The 17,481-nt window shown below is 40.3% G+C and overlaps 1 protein-coding gene across 2 annotated transcripts; it reads right to left on the bottom strand.

Moving 5' to 3' along the window:
- Positions 1 to 1,386: 1,386 nt before the first annotated feature.
- Positions 1,387 to 17,430, bottom strand: ACYP1 (acylphosphatase 1). 2 transcript variants are annotated; one of them, XM_032837339.1, is made up of 3 exons: positions 17,168 to 17,430; positions 11,218 to 11,315; positions 1,387 to 1,795 (listed from the first exon to the last, which is right to left on the bottom strand). In XM_032837339.1, exons 1-3 carry the CDS (start codon positions 17,328 to 17,330, stop codon positions 1,580 to 1,582), a joined length of 477 nt encoding a protein of 158 aa, XP_032693230.1. In that variant the 5' UTR covers positions 17,331 to 17,430; the 3' UTR covers positions 1,387 to 1,579. The 2 variants fall into 2 exon arrangements, with proteins under 2 accessions (XP_032693230.1, XP_032693231.1); XM_032837340.1 differs by lacking the exon at positions 17,168 to 17,430 and adding an exon at positions 11,730 to 11,803.
- Positions 17,431 to 17,481: the final 51 nt, after the last annotated feature.

A 17,481-nucleotide genomic window follows, 5' to 3' on the forward strand; every position in this document is an offset into this window, starting at 1 on the left:
CATTTAATTCAATATATATGTTATTTGTGTTAGTAGGTCTTCTCTCACTAGAATGTAAACTATTTGAAGGTAGGGATTTTATCTATTTTGTTTACAGTGCCTGCCCTGTTAGGCACTCAATGGATGAGTAAATCCACAGCTTTCCATCTTACAGAGTTATAGCATTTAAGAGACGGGAGAGACAGAGAAAATAGCCCATCCCTCTTAATTTACAGATAAAGACACCAAGAGTCCTTTCATTTACTTTTTTGGTATGTTACTAATGCCACCGCAGCTCCTTTTCAAACTGAATGAGAACCGTAAAAATGTGAGAATAAGTGTTTGGAAAATTATTAACCCAATCCTGTTTTTGCTTCCTGTCTCATTTTCATTAAAACCTATTATTTCCAAAAATTTTAATTTATGAGCAACTTGTTAAATCTGGTAAGCATTTGCTATAAACATGTTTAATGGCTGACCCGCCAAACTGGGAAACGTGAGGGCTGAGGAAGCAAAATCCTGATTATTGCTCATAGGGGTGCCCTAACAAAATACCAGATGGAGTGGCTGAAACAACAGAAATTTACTGTCACAGTTCTGGAGGCTAGAAGTCTGAGGTCAAGGTGTTGACAAGTTGATTTCTTCTGAGACCTCTCTTCATGGCTTGTAGATGGCGGTCTTTTTCCTCTGTCTTTACATGGTCTTTCCTCTGTGCATGTACATGTCTGTGTCCAATTTCTTTCTTTTTTTTAAGGACACTGGGGCATATTAGATTGGGGCCTACTCTAATGACCTCATGTAACTTTAATTACCTCTTTAAAGGCTCTATCTCCAGATTGTCCCATTCTGAGGTACTGAGCCTTAAGAGTTCAACATATGAACTGGGGGTGGGCTGAGGGTGTGTGATGTAATTTAGGTCATAATATTGCTTTATATGAAATCCTTGCCCAGAGGAAAGGAATGACAGCAGAAACTCCAGAAAAGTAATTAGTCCGAAAACGTCATTTGAACACTAACAAACTGAAATTGTGGGATCTGTTATTATTAGTTATGTGATTTCCTGAAGAAAACTTCATGGAAACCATGTAAAAAAGTGATTCAGGGGCACCTGGGTGGCTCAGTCGGTTAAGTGACTACCTTCTACTCAGGTCATGATCCCAGGGTCCTGGATAGAGCCCCACATTGGGCTCCTTGCTTAACAGGGAGCCTGCTTCTCCCTCCCTCTCTGCTGCTCCCCCTCTCTGTCAAATAATAAAATCTTTAAAAAAAATAGTGATTCAAAGTAATTGCCTTTTTTTTCAGCTCTTTAAATTACATCAAAATTCTCTTCCCACAGACGTTTACTGAATAAATACCTCTTATTTTGTCCCACATGCAGTTTAGCAAGACAGTACCCTACGCAAAAGGTTCTAATTTATTTTTATTTATTTAGAATTGTGTAGAGTTGGTCATCTATCCTATATATAATATAATGTAATATTCAAATATCTGATACTAACATAACTTACTGACCAATTCTAATACTGAACACAGACTAGATCTATATTAACAATAAAAACAAAACCAGTGAGTTTATCTTAGAAAATTTAAATTCAAGCCATTATTTCACAATCTGGAAATCTGAGTAATCCAACTTTACGATGACTTTCTCATTCCTGAAGTTTGCTCTGTCGATGTGTGATTTGGGACTTCCTCTTGTCTCAAGCCATTCCTGCATATGACGCACTTTGGAGATGGGACCTTGCAATTGTCCTTGCACAGTGCCCTCGTCAGTGTTCTGGACCCAGCCAACTAATCCCAGCTTTTTTCCCTCAGCCTAAGGGGAAGAAAAATACAAAAGAGAGAAAAATCCAGTGAGATTGAACAAAACAGTAAGACTACAATCAGTTGCCAGAATCTTGGCCTAGAATCAAGCCACCAAAACTAATTTGATGTTGTCCAGAACAGTCAAAACAGAAATACAGCAAGGAGAATCTCATTGACCTTAACATGAAGTGTTGGCCATTTGACTTCATCTCCTCCTTCTACCCTATAAAACTTAGGCACTAGAAATTTTCGCTACATGGTCAGACTTAAGTACTAAAGCAAATCAGATGCTTTTAAAATGATTCCCTGAGGCTGATTGTTGTTAGGATCCTGGGCGGTATCTTGCTCATCTTCTCTTCTCCTAATCAAGAATCTAGTGGGTATATTAAATAGAAAAAGCATGAAATTATCTGATCCTTCTCTTTGTCTTCAGCCAGGACCACACCTAAACAAATCCAGATGAATGAGTGTCCATTGTATCTTTAAAGATCATTATTTCCTGGGCAACTCATTCTTTTGTTCTCACTTGAGAAAAATTGTCTCACCCAAGGTTTTTATATTGCATCCAAAGCCCACTTTCTGTCCTCCTAGAGAAGGAAAAAGCATGTAGTGATCTGCCTCTGAACATCAAAGTTTCATGAGACTACATAACTGTTGGGTTTTTCCTTGACTTTCTTCTCTTCTGTCTAAATAATCACAGCTTTAGGAAGACCGTCTAATCATTGCAGTTGCTTTTCTCCTAGCCTTTCCAATGTTCTTTCCTTTACATCATGAAACTGTGGAATGACTGAAAAACTGGGAAACGTAGCCGTGTTTAGAGGTAATTTTTTTTAATTTGCAAGCAGAAATATTAGAAAAGTTATCATTTAAGTAACCTATCTAGATGGAAGGAATTGGATTACAAAAGAAAATGGGAGTTACCATGACTGCATGCCCAAATGCCAGAGGAGTGACCTAGTAAATATGGGAAATTGCTGCAGTTGGCCAAAGAAAATGTTATGCACAGCAAAACCATGTTTGATGAGAAACTAAAGTATCTATCAAATCAGTTATGTTCAAAGCAAAGACATGTTTGTATAATGAACAAAAGAGACTGCAGCCAAATAACAATTTAAGGGATACAGAGGAAATTAAGGAAGAAAAATAGAAAATACCTATAGCATGTATTAAGTGCCAAAGATGGGGCACCAAAAAAGGATGTAGCAAATGGATATTAAGGAAGCCTATATCCAACTGACTTTGTATAACAATTGTTCTCTTCTGCTTCCAATTAACCTATGAGAGTTGGCTATCCCCAGCTCTTCAAAGTTACCTTATATGGTAACTAGCTATAATAATGATTGTATTGAGTTTTGCATAGGAGTTGATATAAAGTCAAATAAATTCTTAAATTGCAATGCAATTTATCTGATTTCTAAGAGGGAAAAAAAAAACCTCGCAAATTTGACCAGTGAGAATGGGAATTTCCGGTAGGTTTTATTTATGCATTTGATTCTGTTCTTACTTTTAAATACCATAATGTTGCTGACTTGTGTTCTATTTTGAATATCTATCTAAATAAGCAAATAGTGTTTGGTCCTAAGAAAATTCCAAAAAGCTACTTCTTCCTCATAACCATATTCTGGAAACATTATTTTAAGGAATATAATCACCAACTCCAGTTTCAATCTAAAAAGAAACTCACTTCAGATCAATAACCTAGACTTCCAACTTAGGAATCTAGAAAAAGAAGATCAAGCCAAACTCAAAACAAGCAGAAAGATAAAAATGATAAAGATTAGAGTAGGAATTAGTAAAATAATAAAAAAGAAAAATCAATGAAACCCAAAGTTGGTTCTTTAAAAAGATCAACTAAATTGCCAAACCTTTAGCTAGACTAATAAAAAAGAGAGAAGGCTCAAATTACTAAAATCAGTAATTAAAGCGGGGGGGGGGGGCAGTACCACCAACTTTACAAAAATAAAAAGGATTATAAGGGAATACCATAAACAATTGTGTGCCAACATATTAGAGAACTTAGATGAAAAGGGGAGATTCCTAAAAAGACTCAAACTACTAAAACTGACTCAAGAAGAAATAGGCAGGGGCGCCTGGGTGGCTCAGTGGGTTAAAGCCTCTGCCTTTGGTTCAGGTCATGATCTCAGGGTCCTCGGATGGAGCCCCGCATCCGGCTCTTTGCTCAGCAGGGAGCTTGTTTCCTCCTCTCTCTGCCTGCCTCTCTGCCTACTTGTGATCTCTCTGTCAAATAAATAAATAAAATCTTAAAAAAAAAAAAAAGAAATAGACAATCTGAATATGACAAGTAAAGAGACTCCGTAATTTAAAACTTCCCACAAAGAAACACCTATGGCTTGATGGCTTCACAGGTGACTATACCAAATGTTTGTTTGTTTGTTCGTTTGTTTATAAAGATTTTATTTACTTATCTGTCAGAGAAGAGTGTGAGGGAGCACAAGCAGGGGGAGTGACAGGCAGAGGGAGAAGCAGCCTCCCTCACTGAGCAAGGAGCTCGATATGGGACTCGATCCCAGGATTCTGGGATCATGACCTGTGCTGAAGGTAGACGCTTAACCTACTAAGCCACCCAGGCACCCCAATATACCAAATGTTTAAAGAAGACTCTTTCACCAATCCTTCACAAACTCTTCCAAAAAACAGAAGAAAACTCCCCAAATCATTCTATTAAGCCAGTATTGCCCTCATATCAAAACCATGCAAAGACATCACAAGAAAACTATAAATTACTATCACTTGTGAATACTGACACAAAACTCAATATGAGCAAATCAAATCTAGCATCATATAAAAAGGATGGCACATCATGAAAAATTGGGATTTATCCTAGGAATGCAAGGTTGGTTCAACACAGAGAAATCAATTACACCGTAGTTTAAAAATCATAGTAATTAAAACACAATATTAATAAATAAAATATAACAAAGCATATTAATAAAACAGAAACGAGATGAAAACAGAAACGAGATGAAAACAGATGGCCAACTCATAGATGAAAAAAAATCTGACAAAATCCAACACTCAAACTAGGAATAGAAGGGAATATACTCAACTTAATAAAAAGGCATCTGTGAAAAACCCACAGCTAACATCATACCTAATGGTGAAAGACTGACTATTTTCTCCCTATGATCAGGAACAAGACAAGTGGCTCTTGGGGTGCCTGGGTGGCTCAGTCAGTTGAGCATCTGCTTTTGGCTGAGGTCATGATCCCAGAGTCCTGCTCGATCATGATCGAGCCCCACATCAAGCTCGCTGCTGAATGGGAGCCTGCTTCTCTCTCTCCCTCTGCCTGCTGCTCTGCCTACTGGTGTGTGCTCCCTCTCTTTCTCTCTGTCAAATAAATAAATAAAACCTAAAAAAAAAAAAAAAAAAAAGACAAGTGACTCTTGCCACATCTACCCAATATTATACTGGAGGTTCTAGCCATGGCAGGGAAAAAGAAATAGAAGGCATTCAAAGTAGAAAGGAAGAAGTAAAACTACCTTACTCACAGATGACATACTCATTTACAGAAAAATCTTAAGAGGTAAACACAAACACACACACAAATTAGAACTAATAAGTCTATAAGATTGCAGGATACAAGATAAATATACAAAAATCAGTTGTATTTCTATAAACTGGCAATGAACAACCAAAAATGAAATTAAGGGAACAATTCCATTTATAAATAGTATTGAACATAATAAATTTCTTAGGACTAAGTTTAACAAAAGTAGTACCGGACTTACTACTTACAACTATAAAATATTGTCAAAAGAAAATAAAGATGTGGGCGCCTGGGTGGCTCAGTGGGTTAAGCCGCTGCCTTCGGCTCGGGTCATGATCTCGGGGTCCTGGGATCGAGTCCCGCATCGGGCTCTCTGCTCAGCGGGGAGCCTGCTTCCCTCTCTCTCTCTGCCTGCCTCTCTGTCTACTTATGATCTCTCTCTGTCAAATAAATAAATAAAATCTTAAAAAAAAAAAAAAAAAAAAAAGAAAATAAAGATGTGAATAAATGGAAAGACATCCCATGTTCATGAATTGGAAGACAATATTGTTAAGATAACAATACTTCCTAAATTGGTCTACAGATTTTAAGCAATCTCTATCAAAATCCCAGCTGCCTGGGTTGCAGAAATTGACAAGCTGATGGTAAAATTCACATGGAAACACAAGGGACCCAGAATAGCTAAAAATAATGTTGAAAAGGAAGAACAAAGTTGAAGGACTCACACAACCCAATTTCAAAATTTACTTCAAAGCTATGACAGTCACAGTGTGGTACTGGCATAAGGATAGGTCAATGGACTAGAACTAGAGTCCAGAAATAAACCTTACATTTACAGCCAATTGATTTCTGACAAGGATGCCATGACAGTTCAATGGGAGAAAGTAATAGTCTTTTTAACAAGTGATCCTGGGACAGCAGGATCTCCACATACAAAAGAATAAAATCCACCTACCTCACACAATATAAAAAATTAACTCTAACTGGATTAAAACATCTAAAGCTAAGAGCTTAAGTGATAAAACCCTCAGAAGAAACTTTCAGAAGAAAACATAGGCATAAACCTTCATGACCTTGGATTAGGCAAAGGTTTCTTAGATACAACACTAAAGCACAAGCAACAAAAGAAATAATAAATCAGACTTCATCAATATTAAAACCTTTTGTGCTTCAAAGTTTTCATCAAGAAAATAAAAAGAAAACCTGCATAAGAAGTATATGTAAGTCATTTAAGTAATACAGGACTAGTATCCTGAATATATAAACATTTTTACAATTCAATAATAAGACATAACTCATAGCAAATGATTTGAACAGACATTTCTTCTAAAAAGATATACTTTATTTTCTTTCATGTGCCAATAAGCACATGAAAAGATATTTAACATCATTAACTATTAGAAGGCAAACAAAATCACATACACCAGGTATATTACATACACCAGAATATTATTCAGCCTTTAAAAAAAAAAGGAAAATCAGATACATGCTAGTGAAATAAACCAGTCACAAAAGGGCAAATACTTGGTGAGTGCTGTGAAGCAAACCTGGCGATTCACAGACCTGTACCCCTGGGGGAAAAAATATATTATATGTTTATAAAAAATAAAATTAAAAAAAAAAAGGACAAATACTGTGGGATTTCACTTATATGAGGTACCTAGAGTAGTCAAAGTCATAGAAACAGAAAGTAGAATTGTGATTACCAGGAGCTAGGGAGGGAAAGGGGGAATTAGGAGTTATTGCTTAAGGGATACAGAGTTTTGGTTTTGCCAGATAGAGTTCTGTGGATGGATGGTAGTGATGGTTGCACAATGATGTGAATGTACTTAAGGTCACTGAACTGTACACTTAAAAATGGTTAAAATGATAAATTTTGCATTATATATATTTTACCACAATTTATTAAGAAAGTGTTTTGCACAGTTTCCAGATATAGGAGATTTCCTAGTGTCTTTCTGTTAATGATTTGTAGATTAAGTTCCATTGTGGATGGAGAACATGCTTTGTATGACTTCAATCTTCTAAAATTCATTTATACCTTAAAATGAAATAAAACAACAAAAACCAGAGTGATATAACACTTCATACTCACTAGAATAATAGTGGCTCTAATAAAGATAAACAATGACAGTTGTTGACAAAGATCTGGAGAAACTGAAATTCCCATACATTATTAGTGGAGATATAAATGAAATGAAAATAGAAAATAGAAAATATAGGGTGCCTTGGTGGCTTAGTTGGTAAGTGGCTGCCTTCAGCTCAGGTCATGATCCCTGGCTCCTGGGATGGAGGCCCACATCAGGCTCCCTGCTTGGCGAGAAGCTTGCTTCTCCCTCCCCTGCTCCCCCTGCTTGTGTCCCTCTCTCACTCTGTGTCTCTCTCTGTCAAATAAATAAATAAAATCTTAAAAAAAAAATAGAAAATATACAAAATAAATGAAAATAGTTTGGCAGTTCCTCAAAAAGTTATATATAAACTTTTACCAGGTGACCCAACAATCTACTCTTAGGTATATACACCCAGGGGAATTGAAAAGAATGTTTATATAAAAACAAATACATAAGTGTTCACATAATAGCCTAAAAGTGGAAACACCCTAGATATCCATGAGTTGGTGAATGGATATATAAACTGTGGTATATCCATACAGTGAAGTATTATGCAGCCATAAAAAGGAATGAAGTACAGTAGTCTCTCTCCATCTATAGTTTAACTTTCCCTGGTTTTGGTCACCCTCAGTCAACTGCAGTTCAAAAGATGATCATCCTTCTGAAGTGTCATTAGAAGGACAAAAGTAGCCTAATGCTACCTCACAGTGGCCACATCATTCACCTCAATTCATATACAGACATTTTATCATCTCACATTATCACAAGAAGGGTGAGTATAGTACAATAAGATATTTTGAGAGAAAGACCACAGTTACATAGCTTTTATTATATTGTAATTTTTCTATTTTATTAGTTATTGCTGTTAATCTTTTAGTGTATCTAATTTATAAATTAAAATTTATCATCCATAGGTCTATATAGGAAAAAACATAGTATATATATGGTTTGGTACTAACCAGTTTCGGGCACCACTGTGGGTCTTAGAATGTATTACCTGCAGTTAAGGGGGACTACTCTACTGACACATGCTATGATATGGACCAATCTGGAAAACATTACATTAAGTGAAAGAAGCCAAACACAAAAGACCACACATTGCATCATTCCATTTACATTAAATGTCCAGAATTGGCAAATCCATAGAGACAGAAATGAAGTTAGTGATTGCCAGGGGCTGGGAGGGATGGGATTTCTTTTTGCTCTGGAATTAGTGAACAATTTTGTGAATAGACTAAACACCACTAAAATTATACATTTTTATTTAAAAGGGTGAATTTTATGGGATGTCAATTATATTGCAACTTTTAAAAAAGTTCCTTTGAGTTCTATCATCATTTATTCCAGGAATGAGTGATTAATGGGATTGAATTCAGAGGTGAGATGATATCAACATATAGACTGTCATGAAAGAAAACAACTGTTAAAATGAACATATGGTTAAATGACTGTAAGTAGTAAAAAATATGTTATAAGTCTAATTAAGAAGAAAAAGAGATGGCATTTTCTTTCTTTCTTCCTTTTTTTTTTTTTTAAGATTTTCCTAATTTACTTGACACAAAGAGAGAGAGAGAGAGAGAGAGAGCACAAGCAGGGGGAGCAGCAGACAGAGGGAGAGGGAGAAGCAGGTGCCCCACTGATCAGACTGATCAGAGAGCCTGATGGGCTGGCAGTGGGGGGGATCATTCCTGGAACCCTGGAATCATGACCTGAGCTGAAGGCAGATGCTCAACCAACTGAGCCACCCAGGGGCCCAGAGATGGCATTTTCCTGTAGTTTTCCAAATCAATATTTGTTGTCTGCATTATTTTATTGTCTCTCTGAACTGTGGGGTGGGGGGACAGTAGAGAAAGATGAGCTATACTACTGCCTGGTCCTTTTCCCTCAATAACTTTAATTTTTCTTTGAAGCTGTCACCCCCCATTCACTAAGTTACAGGAATTTACCCTGCATAATTGGTACCAAAGCTAACTCCAACATAGCTCTTGCTACGACTTTTCAGCAATTCTCTTTCAACAAGAACTTCATATATGGAACAGGAGGAAATGATTTGCAAGTGATTGGAAAAAAGAGGTAATGACATGTAACATCCATATTTCGAAGATTTCAGGATTGAATTTTATGTACCACAGTACCAGGAATGCGACACTTGGAAAGTTCTGCAGTCTTAACTCATTATATTTGGCCATACATTGGGAAGGCAACAGCCTGATATCCCCTTAACAGAGACAGAAGGGAAACTGAGATTACAACTCCATGTGCATGTTGTGGGAAGATTAGTGACATTAAGGCAGAGGTACAGGCTGTCAATGTTTTCTTCATCCTCACAATTACACCATGTTACTCTAATAGGAACACTAGACTCCATGTTCAGTGTTACCATTACTTAGCCTAGAATAGATCAAGTATTTTCATTAGAAAAGCTTTAGCTTGAAAAGGGAACTCTTCTTTCAGAGCCATAATGAGTAGAAAGGAATCAAGTGGGGGAATGGGCAAGGCTGAAGAAATGAAAGAGGTCTGAAGAAAATGCAGCAGCTACAGAGGAAGCAATTACATAAATTTCATAAATATCATGAATTCATCTAAATGCTATCTGATCGGGGAACCCGGGTGGCTCAGTCGGTTAATCGTTTGCCTTCAGCTTAGGTCATGGTCCCAGGGTCCTGGGTTCGAGCCCTACATCAGGCTCTCTGCTCAGCAGGGAGTCTGCTTCTCCTTCTCCCTCTGCCCCCCTCTCTCCCACTCGTGCTCTCTCTCAAGTAAATAAATAAGATCTTTAAATGCCATCTGATCATTGCAAGCTGGTGCAGCCACTCTGGAAAACAGCATGGAGGTTCCTCAAAAAGTTGAAAATAGAGCTACTCTACGACCCAGCAATCGCACCACTGGATATTTACCCTAAAGATACAAATGTATTGATCCAAAGGGGCACGTGCACCCGAATGTTTATAGCAGCAATGTCCACAATAGCCATACTATGGAAAGAACCTAGATGTCCCTCAACAGATGAATGGATAAAGAAGATGTGGTATATATACACAATGGAATACTATATAGCCATTAGGAAAAAACCAAAATCCTGCCATTTGCAACGACATGGATAGAACTAGAGGGTATTATGCTAAGCAGAATAAGTCAATCAGAGAAAGACAATTATCATATGACTCACATGTGGAATTTAAGAAACAAAATAGGGAAGCATAGGGGAAGCGAGGGAAAAATAAAACAACATGAAATCAGAGAGGGAGACAAACCATCAGAGACTCTTAATCACAGGAAACAAACTCAGGGTTGCTGGGGGGTCACGGGGGAGAGACAGGATGGCTAGGTTATGGACACTAGGGAGGTTATGTGCTATTGTGAGTGCTGTGAATTGTGTAAGACCGATGATTCACAGACTTGTACCTCTGAAGCAAATAATACATTATATGTTAATTTTAAAAATGCCATCTGATCTTGTAGTTTTCCTACAAGAATTGTGATCGGGGTGATGAGGCCACAACAGCGAGAACTGGGGAAGCCCTCAACTCCCCTTGGGAACAGAAAAGCTCATTAATATGTGTCTAGGTACTCTGGTACCACTGTCCAAAAAGAATGATAATAACAGCTCCTGATTCTGCCATTTATATTGTCTTTCATCCACTCCAAAGCGTTTTCATTCCCATTGCTCTACAAACCACCATGCAGCTACAAACCACCATGCAGCTACCAAAGAGCCAGCTTCTCCCAATGAACATTCATTCATCAGGAACATGGTCTGTTGTTCCCCTACAGGTAACCTTGGTATGTCCCCAAAGCCTCTAGGCCACATACCTGAGTGTACTTGCGGAAAAACACCCCTTGGACCTTCCCAAAAATTTCATAATCCACTGATATCAGGGTGTCCCCCTCTGCCATGTTCATGCCCACACCTGTCAGAGACCAGAAAAGCAGAAAAGTAAAGGTCTCGTTATCCGATTCCAGGACCCCAAATCCCGAGGAAGAAAGGACCAGACCCACACTTCTCCATCTGTAATCCCTGCACCTCTCCCGATGGTTCTCCATCGCCAGAGCACACTAGCTGGTACGTGCAAGCGCGGGGGTGCGAAGTAACAGGAAGAAGACACCTGGGCCAAGGAGCCTGGGATCGCAGCTGCCCGGAGGCCCCCTATAGGGTAATGACCCGCTTATCCAATTGCCTCCCTACGCCCATCCCCCATCGGGCTTCCTCTCCATCCCCTTCTCTTCCCAGGGACCCAGCTTCCATAGGCCACCAGAATCCCCTTCTACTAACATTTTAGGGGTATCAAACTATGGACGCGCTACGGGCCCTATCCCACGCTCACCCTCCTCGTCCTCCTCTAGGGCTCCTGGTACTACTCTCGAGACCCGCTTGCCAACGGTTCCCACCGCCCGGTAACCTCGGCTCCCGGAAGCGTAGACAGCGGCTCCTCCTTCGCTGTCTCTCATGCCCATCACCTCTGCCGACCAATCAGAAATGGAGCGCTCGGCCCAGAGCCCGCCCAGAAGGTGAGATTTCCAAACGCGGCTGAGAGAAGTCGCAAGCCTCAAGCTGGGCATCTATCTGTCCAGTCTCAGCTCTGATTCTACAGACCCAGGCCTCACCCCATCTCTGTCACTAAGTACTTTTTTGGTCATTTTTTCGTGGGGAGAAAGGCGTAGATGAAGAAGGACTTGAAATAAATTCAATCACTCAGTAAATATTTACTGAAAACCTTCAGTATGCCAGGCGCAGTTCTAGGTGGTTGACCTACATCAGTGGACAAAAAGGGTCACTGGCCTGGAGGAACTTAAATTCAGGCGGTGGGAGACAGGCAATAAACATTAAATACACAAATTGAATAGGACACAGGCATACCTTGTCTTACTGCAGTCTACTGCACTTTACAGATACTACGTTTTTCGTTTTTTCTTTTGGGTTTTTACAAATTTAAGTTTTACAAACCTGAATTAAGCTTAACAGCACCATTTTTCCCAACAGCATTTGCTCTCTTTGTGTCTCTGAGTTGCACTTTGGTAATCCTCACAATATTTCAAACTTTTTCATCATTATTATATTTGATATGGAGATCTATGATTAGATTATCACTCACTGAAAGCTCAGCTAATGGTTAGCATTTTTTTTCCCCACAAAGTATCTTTTAAATTAAGGTAGGTACATTTATTTAAAAAGGTATGTACTTTTTTTTAGATATACTGCAAATGCATACTTAATAGACTACAATATAGTGCATGGGGAAACCAGTGCCAATCAAAGCTGTATTTCTATTTGACTCACCTTATTGCAATATTCACTTTATTGCAGTGATTGGAACAGAGTCCACAAAGTGTCTGAGGTATGCCTATACTTTTCTGCCCTGACTTTTTCTTTCTGTTCTCTTCAAATTTGGGGCCATGCCCCAGTCTGGAATTGGTAGCAAAGGAGTTAATTGAATAGGAAGTCCCAGAGGAGGTTATTCTTCCTTCTGTGTTTCTGGAAGCTGCCCTACCTTATGAAGAAAACTCTAAATAAAGCTTATCTAAATCAATCAATTACAAGCACATGCAAAGTAACCCAGGGCTCCAGAATCACAACAGAATCAGTCAATCAAAGCCAAATGACTAAAATGCATGAGTTTCTTTTGAGAAAATGGAATTGTCAAGGGACTTGTGACTGATGATTGTTAAAAGTATAGTGACCTTGCAGGCATCAGTATCCAGCTACCCTTATGATTAAGAATGTATGAAGGAAAACTGTAGTATTTATTGTTCTTTTTTGAATTGCCTGTATACATCACATCTCTTCATAAGACTCCATATGTGAGGGGCACCTGGATGGCCAAGTCAGTCAAGCGTCTGCCTTTGGCTCAGGTCATAAAGTCATGATCCCCAGCATCCTGGGATCGAGCCCCTCCTTGGGCTCCCTGCTCAGCAGGGAGCCTGCTTCTCCCTCTCCCACTTCCCCGTACTTGTGTTTCTGCTCTCCTGATCTCTCTCTGTCATAAATAAATAAAATCTTTAAAAAAAGATTCCATATGTGAACACTCTAGGTGGGCAGACTGCGTGAGGTGAGATGGATTTACAATGGAAGCCAAAAAGATTAATCATTTCACTTGTTCCCCCACTGAAAAGTGAGGATCCAGATCCTGAAGAATCATATAACCTTAGCGCTGGAGTGGGCTGGGGGTGGGGTTGGAAGCTGGATTGAACGTTGTTATGCTTGGCAATATTTGAAAATGACAGCTAAATAGAGTGCCTGGCTTATGTTATTTTTTTCTCTAAAATTAATTTTTTAAAGATTTTATTTATTTATATGACAGACAGAGACCACAAGCAGGCAGAGAGGCAGGCAGAGAGAGAGAGGAAGGGAAGCAGGCTCCCCGCTGATCAGAGAGCCTGATGCAGGGCCCGGTCCCAGGACTCTGGGATCATGACCTGCACCGAAGGCAGAGGCTTTAACCCACTGAGCCACCCAGGCGCCCCTAAAATTCATTTTTTTTTAAGATTTCTTTTTTTTTATCTGAGAGAGAGAGTGAGACAGAGAGAGGGCAGGAGCAGGGGGGAGGGAGAGAGGGAAAGGGAAAGCAGACTCCCTGCTGAGCAGGGAGCCTGATGTGGGACTCAATCCCAGGACCCTGGGATCATGACCTGAGCCAAAGGCAGATGCTTAACTGATTGAGCCACTCAGGCGCCCTCTCTAAAATTCATTTTTATTTATTTGTTATTTTTTGTTTCTTAAGAGAGGGAGGTGGGCAGAGGGAGAGGGAGAGAGAGAATCTTAAGCAGGCTCCATGCCCTGAACAGAGCCCAATGCGGGGCCTGATCTCACAACCCCGAGTTCCTGACCTGAGCTGAAATCAAGAGTCCCTTATCTTTAATTTTTAATGTTTTATTTATTTTAGAGAGAGAACACTAGCAGGAGGGGCAGAGGGAGAGAGAATCTCAAGCAGGCTCAATCTCATGACCCTGAGATTGCTACCTGAGCTGAAACTAAGAGTCAGACACCCACCTGTACCACTCAGGTGCCCTGATAATTCTTTTTGAAAAAAACGAGTTTCTCGATAGAATTTAAAAAAAAAAAAAAACCTATTGTTTACTACATATGGGACACTGTAGGCTATACAAAGATGAATGATACAATCTTTGTCCTCAAAGACTGTTTTATTTAGTATGAGACAAATACGCATGCACATAATGACAATAAAATGCACATGTTAGTTAATTCCATGAACATCCATTAAGAGCTCATCATGACTCAACCCCGTCCTTCAACAAGAACAGAAAATACTTGAGAGCACAAAGGAGCAAAAAGTTTCGCTCTGACTGAGAAGATTGGGAAAGTGTTCTTGGAGGAAGCAGGACATCATTCAGGTTACACAACCACAACCAGTAAGTGATGGGGCTGGGATCTATTTCCAGGCAGCCTGAGTACAGAACGCACTCCCATAAATGCTACGCTGTACCACCACTGGTAACACCACTGAGATAAGAAAGAGAAAGAAGAAAAGAAAAGAAAAGAAAAGAAAAGAGTGAGAGAGAGAAAGAAAGAAAGGGGAAGTGTAAGTAGTCAGGTGTGGCTAGATCAAGGGTTCTCAACCCTGGCTGCAAACTTTTAAAATACCAATGCCCAGATCTCACCCCCAGAAGTTGCTTTCCAAGGAGTTCTAAAGCTCAGCCAGGGTTGATATCCACTGGGTTAGACTCTAGGGAGGGAGGCAGGGCTGGAAAGGCAGGCTGGATCTAATCTGGCAGATTGAAATACCATGTTAAATTATGTGTTTCAACTTGAAAGGTAAAAGTAAAGAAGGTATAGGTAAAAAAGAAGCCCCTGGGTAGGAGAATGATGGGTTCAGAGGTATTTAAGATAATTACTCTGGCAGCAGCATAAAAAATGAGGTTGGGGAGTAGATGTCGAAGGCAAGAATAGCAGTTAGGAGAGTGAGAAAAGTGAGGAAGAGCTCACCAAGGGCAGTAGCAATGCAAAGGACCAGTTATATATGAGACATTGCAAAGTACATTAAAGAGAGCCTGCTCACTAATTAGACAGAAGGGGTGACAAAGAGAGGGACGAGTGCAAGATGACTGATGCTTTCAGCATGAAAGGGAACACCAGACAAGGGGCACTTGGGTGGTTCAGTTGGTTGGGCATCTGCCTTTGGCTTGGGTCATGATCCCAGGGTCCTGGGATCGAGCCCTGAGCCCCACACCAGGCTCCCTGCCCAGTGCGGAATCTGTTTCTTCCTCTGCCTCTGCCCGTCCACCCACTTGTGCTTGCTCTCTCTCATATAAATAAATAAAAACTTTTGGGGGGAGATGATCATGAATTTGTCTTCTGTCATACTGAGTCTGAGGTTCCTGAGGAACATTCTGGTGGAGGTGCTAAATAGGCAGCCAGAAATTTGAGTCTGTAACTAGGGAGAGAGCCCCAAGCTGAGTATCATTTAAACATAGGAGAGACCTGAAATTTCAGCTTTTGGTTGAAACTGTTAAGGAAGAGAATGTCTGGGACTGTGTGTATATGAGAAATAAGAGGGCTTTGGAGAACACCTAAATTTGGTGGGCAGGTGAGGAAAAGACATAAATGCCCAAGACTTGGAAGACGATGGAGCAAAAACATGAAAGAAGAAACCAAGAAGGCACGAGAGAGCAAGGGAGAAGAGAGTTCCACAGGAGTGGAAAATCAATGATGGCAAATGAGTAGGCTAAAGAAATAGCAGCTTTTGTTTCTGGCCATTGGGAAGCCATCAACAGCCTGGCAGTTAAATAAAATGGAAGAGGTGGAAGCCAGACCTCAATGGACGGGACTCTGAGGAGCAGATGAGAGAACGGGGGCCACAAATGCACAGCTGTCTATTAGGAAAGCTTGCGGGGAAGAGGAGAAATAAATGGGACCCTAAGGTGAGAGGCAGCAGGTCACAGGAAATAAAATTCGTTTTGCAGGGGAAAGGTAAACATATTTTAAAACCAAAGAGAAGGAGTGTGTGGATAGATGCAGCTTGAAGTGAACAAGATGGAGGGATAAAGTGATGGAGTGAATTCCTGGGGGGTATGGAAAGGGACTAATTCAACAGAACTCCTGGAAAGAGAGAGGCTCCTTTTCCTCAGACACAAGAGGGAAGGAATTCAAGATGGAGGGAGGCATTCTGGGAAATTCAGCCAGACTGGAGGGGAGCTGCAGGAGCTGATGACAGGTCCGCCAGATGCTGAGATAATTAGGACCTTGAGAGTAGTGGGTATATAGAGAAGGCAGTAGAGTCAGCTGGGAAAGAAAACAAGGAATAAAAGGACTGCCCTGGAGGGCCCACCAAGGAATTTCTCTATAACATGTAAAACTGTAATAATGACATGTTGAAGCATTAACACTGACTACTGCTGTCCACTTTATTTCCCATGTGCATGAGTCTTCTGGGTAGTTACAGGAAAAAAAGTAAACCGCCTGTTCCAAAAAGCTTACACAAATGAATTAAAGCATGAAGACAAATAAGCTCTCTTCTAATGTTTACAATTTATAGAATATTATTTCGTGTTGAAACCAGGTTATACTGATTATTTTCAATCTAGTAGTTAACTTTATTATCATTACACTTGGCTGAGTCACTCTTGGGCCCCACGAAGAGACGGCCAGAGTTATCACGTGAGAGAAAAACATTATATCAAAATAATTAGATTGGCTACAAAAACTACTTCGGAAAGATACTGAGTAGCAAAACCCAGCCAAGTTGCTAAAATCTGACCGCAAGCTCCAAACTACTGGCTAGGAAAAAGCAGGGAGGGACAGCCATACCTGGGGCCCGTACCAAGCAGCCGAGCGAGCTAAGAAAGGCTATCAGCAGGCCCACTCCCGCTAAGCGGGCGGACACCGGAATCCGGCGGCAGGATGACCCCGAGGCGCATCTAGGGGCTCCGACTTTTGCCAGAGAAGGGCACACCCCAGGGTCTGGGAGCATCGTTCTCAGAAAAATACAAGGTCTTTGATGAAGCCCCAGAAAGCCTCTCCCGCCCCCTCTCCCGTTCCCCAGGGGCAGGGCGGGACCGAGCTACAGAGTTGGCGGGACACCGGGTCAAGTGACACTCAAGCTGACCACACCCCCCTCGCGG

This window comes from Lontra canadensis, unplaced genomic scaffold, assembly GCF_010015895.1.
Source record: "Lontra canadensis isolate GAN:19392208 unplaced genomic scaffold, GSC_riverotter_1.0 scaffold98, whole genome shotgun sequence".
NCBI lineage: Eukaryota > Metazoa > Chordata > Mammalia > Carnivora > Mustelidae > Lontra > Lontra canadensis.